At 52.5% G+C, this 4,148-nt stretch overlaps 1 protein-coding gene across 3 annotated transcripts in view; it reads left to right on the plus strand.

The window, feature by feature from the left end:
* Positions 1-4,148, plus strand: part of SYT12 (synaptotagmin 12) — a 29,723-nt gene that overhangs the window by 10,622 nt on the left and 14,953 nt on the right. For 2 of the 3 annotated variants that reach the window (XM_008063480.1, XM_021715224.1), the window contains exon 3: positions 3,554-3,747. The exons of the other annotated variant lie outside the window; for it this stretch is intronic. In XM_008063480.1, the coding sequence (XP_008061671.1) occupies positions 3,554-3,747 (194 nt within the window). The remainder of the gene's footprint in view (positions 1-3,553; positions 3,748-4,148) is intronic. 3 annotated transcript variants of the gene reach the window in all.

Here is a 4,148-nt window from a genome sequence, read left to right on the forward strand (position 1 = left end):
TCCGGCTGTTTTTTTTTTTTTTTAATTATTGTAGAGATGAGGTTTGCCAAGTTGCCCGGGCTGGTCTCGAACTTGTGGGCTCAGGCAGTCCTCTCACCTCGGCCTCCCAAAGTGCTGGGATGACAGGCGTGAGCCACTGTGCCCGACCCGCAAATGAGTATTAACTGCCATTTCATGTCACCTTCCGGGGACTTTTCCTTTCATGCCCCCGGCCCTGCTCCCCCCTTTCCTGCCAACCAGGGCAGGGGCTTCTGTCCCTTAGCACCCTCGATCCTCAAGCGCCGGAGAGCCTAGCCCTGCTTTGCCATCTGGCTTTGCCCCTGGCCTGCTCAGACCCAGGGCCACGGTCCCTGTCCTCTGGCCAACCCCATGCTACCGCCTGGCTCTGCTCTGCAGTTTACCAGGCACTTTCCCATCCCAGCCCCTGTTCACAAGACTTCTAGAACACTCTGAGCCTTGTCAGGGCTGGACCTCGGACCCTCTGCAGTGCTCTTAGCTGTGGTTATATTTAGCCCACAAATTACATTCTGCTGACAGGAGCAGTCAGGAGTAAACAGGGTTTGTTCACAGTCTGTCCACTTTTATTACTTGCTCTCCCGCCTTCCCTGGTCTGTCCAGGCCTTGACCCTATGCTGATTTTTACATCAAAATTGTATGGCTATATATCATGTTGCAGATTGATTTCTTTTTCTCTCTTAGCAATGCCGCAAATGCTTCTCTGCATCACCACAGTGCCATCCTGATGACCTCAATTGTCATTCTTGAAGGCCACTGACATATCTTCCCAAGACAGGGCCACGAGCCACCCACCCGCCCCACTGCCCCCTTAGTGAGACCTTAAAGCTGTTCCCAGATTTCTGCTGTTATAAATACAGCCTCGATGACTCATTGCAGACTAAAAACATGTCGGGATTTTCCCTTGAGAAGAAATTCACCCGAGCGGGACCACTGGGTGGGGTGTTCTTGTCTTCGGTTCCTGGGTAAGACTGAAGCCCAGAGAAGCTGGATAACTCGCCCAGGGGCCACGGTGCCTCCGCTCTGTGGCCTTGAGTGGAGAAGCAGATGTGCCCTTTGGCTTCTGTTGGCTTCAGTGGGTTTCTAGAAAGTGGGGGTAGGGTCCCATAGGGTGCTGGGAGCTGGGTGAAAGTCAGGGCTGAGGGCTGGAGGTTAGTGCTGTGGGTTCTGGCGGAGATGGCTGGGTTCAGGAGACAGCAGGGCAGGCCAAGTGTGGTGGTGTGTGCCTGTAGTCCCAGCTCCTCCGAAAGCCGAGAGGGAAGGATCATTGGAGCCTAGGCGTTTAAAGCTGTGGCGAGTTGTGATTGTACCACTGCACTCCAGGCTGGGCAACTCAATCAATCAATCCACCAATTAATAAGAAAGCATACTGGAAAGAAATATATCAAAATGTTAATAGTTTTAAAAAATTAACAGTTGAGGCTGGGTACGGTGGCTCAAGCCTGTAATCTCAGCACTTTGGGAGGCCGAGGCAAGAGGGTTGCCTGAGTCCAGGGGTTCGAGACTAGCCTGGGCAACTTGGTGAGACCTTGTCTCTACAATAAATCAAAAAATTAGCTGGGCGTGCACCTGTAGTTCTAGCTACTTGGAAGCTGTAGGCACACACCACCATGTGCTTCCTCCCCACGCGGCCAGGCTTCAGGGTATCAGTGGAGAGGAGACCCTCTCACCCCCAAGCGATCCCCTCCCTCGCACCCACCGGGCACTCTGTTCTCTCTGGGCTTTTTATAGCCGTCCATTCTTCCTGTCCTAGATGTCCAGCCCTTGTTGTCTTGGTCTGGCACACTTCTTGTTCCTTCTCATATTCAGCTTACATGTCCCTCCTCCAGGAAGCCTTCCTGGGCTGCTCCCCTCACGATTCCTAGCACACTGACTTGTCTATGTGTCCGCCCCCTCCCACTCCCTGGACTGTGAGCTACTTAAAGACAGGGATTGTCCCTAGGGCTGACTCACCAGCCCTGTCTCCTTATGCCCACGGGGTGCTGGCACACAGTAGGTGCTCAATGGATGTGTGATGATGAATCCCACCCTGAGATGCTCTTCCCACCTCCCTCCACCTTGCTGCCAGGTTTGAGGCTGGGCAGGGCAGTAGGTATAGACTCCAGAGTCAGAATCCCTCCCTTCCTGGCCCTGCGACCTCGGGCAAGTTCTTTAGACTTTCTGTACCTCCGTTTCCCCACCTGAGTTGAGACAGAGATAGTACCAAGGACGGTTTAGAGAACTATATTTGCCAATAGCGTGACCTTTTGCAAAATGAATCCCAGTGTCTCATTGGCTTCCTTTGGGGAGGCAGAGCCGGGTTTCCAGGGAAAGTAGGGGAGACCTTCCAGTGAGGATGGTCCTGCCCGTGCCAAGTCTTTACGAGCACGGATGGTAAAGACTAACCAACATGGTTGAGAGGGCATTCCATGACCAAGCTCCGGGGCGGTGAGGCTCAGATGGGGAAGTTATTGATGCGTCGGTGGAGAAAAAGCACTTGAGTCTCTGGATTTGTTTCCAAGCCCCGCACAGAAACAGTCACCTCTGACATCTGGTTGAGTTCCTTGTTTGTTTTGGTAAGAGATTCCCTGAGAGATTAGATTCACACACCAAGTGATTCACTCATGCCCAGCTGATTTTTTTGATTTATTATGGAGACGAGGTCTCACCACGTTGCTCAGGCTGGTCTCGAACCCCTGAGCTCAGGTAATCCTCTCGCTTCTGCCTCCCAAAGTGCTGGGATGACAGGCGTGAGCCACCACGCCTGGCTCACAACCAGTTTTTAGAATATTTTCATCACCTCCCCACCAAAAGAAACCCTATTCCCTCAACCTCCCCCAATTACCAATCTACTGCATAGATTTACCTCTTATGGACATTTCTCAAACAAGCTGAGCATCCTGAATCCAGAAATCTGAAATCCAAAATGCTCCCAAAAAATTCAAAACTCTTTGAGTGCCAACAGGACATTCAAAAGGAAACACTTGTTGGACCATTCTGGATTTCAGATTTTTGGATCAGGTCTGCTCAACTTGAAGTATAATACAAATATTCTGGCAGGGCATGGTGGCTCATGCCTGTAATCCCAGCACTTTGGAAGGCTGAGGTGAGAGGATTGCCTGAGCCTAGGGGTTTGAGACCAGCCTGGGCAACTCGGCAAGACCTCATCTCTACAATAAATCAAAAAATTAGCTGGGGGTGGTGACACGTGCCTGTGGTTCCAGCTTCTTGGAAGGCTGAGGCGGAAGGATCGCCTGAGCCCAGCAGGTCGAGGCTGCGATGGCTGGGAGCGTGCCCCTGCCCTCCAGCCTGGGTGACAGAGTGAGACTCTGACTGAAAAAATTAATTAATAAATTAATAATAACAATACAAATATTCCCAAATCAGAAAGTTGGGACACTCTCTCTCCAGTGCCTAGCACCGAGCCTGGCACACAGTAGGCATTCAATATATACCCGTTCGATAAGCAAATTAGCACCGGACACCCTGCTGCTCGGGTGGGGTCTGTAACCACTGAAGGGGCTCCAGGGCTCTAATGAGAGCTGTCCTTGCCTTGCAGTCATCAAGAGTCCTCCTGGCTGGGAGGTGGGTGTCTACGCTGCAGGGGCCCTGGCACTGCTGGGAATCGCAGCTGTGAGCCTGTGGAAGCTCTGGACTTCGGGAAGCTTCCCCAGCCCCTCCCCGTTCCCAAATTACGACTACAGGTATCTTCAGCAGAAGTATGGCGAAAGCGTTGCAGAGGCCAGGCAGAAGGTGAGGCCTCCATTCCTGCAGGTGCACGCAGAGTGTAGCCCACAAACCCTCATCGTCCACTCTCAGGACCAGCCCCCAGGCCCTCCCCGCTCCATCACCCCTTCCTGGCTAATGTCCTCCTCTGAACGGGGATCAGACCATCCTTGTCCTCCTTCTATGCTCAACTCCTAGACCAGCACTGGGTAGTCAGGAAATGCTTGTTGACGGGTGAACATTTCCCATTTCAAAAACCATCCTTGGCGAGGTGCCGTGGCTCAAGCCTGTCATCCCAGCACTTTGGGAGGCCGAGGTGAGAGAACTGCCTGCGCCCAGGGGGTTCGAGATCAGCCTGGACAACTTGGTGAGAGCTTGTCTCTACAATAAATCAAAAAAATTAGCCAGGCATGGTAGCATGCACCTGT

The sequence above is a fragment of the Carlito syrichta genome, unplaced genomic scaffold (assembly GCF_000164805.1).
Source record: "Carlito syrichta isolate Samal-C Ts95f unplaced genomic scaffold, Tarsius_syrichta-2.0.1 Scaffold306867, whole genome shotgun sequence".
NCBI classification, from domain to species: Eukaryota; Metazoa; Chordata; class Mammalia; order Primates; family Tarsiidae; genus Carlito; species Carlito syrichta.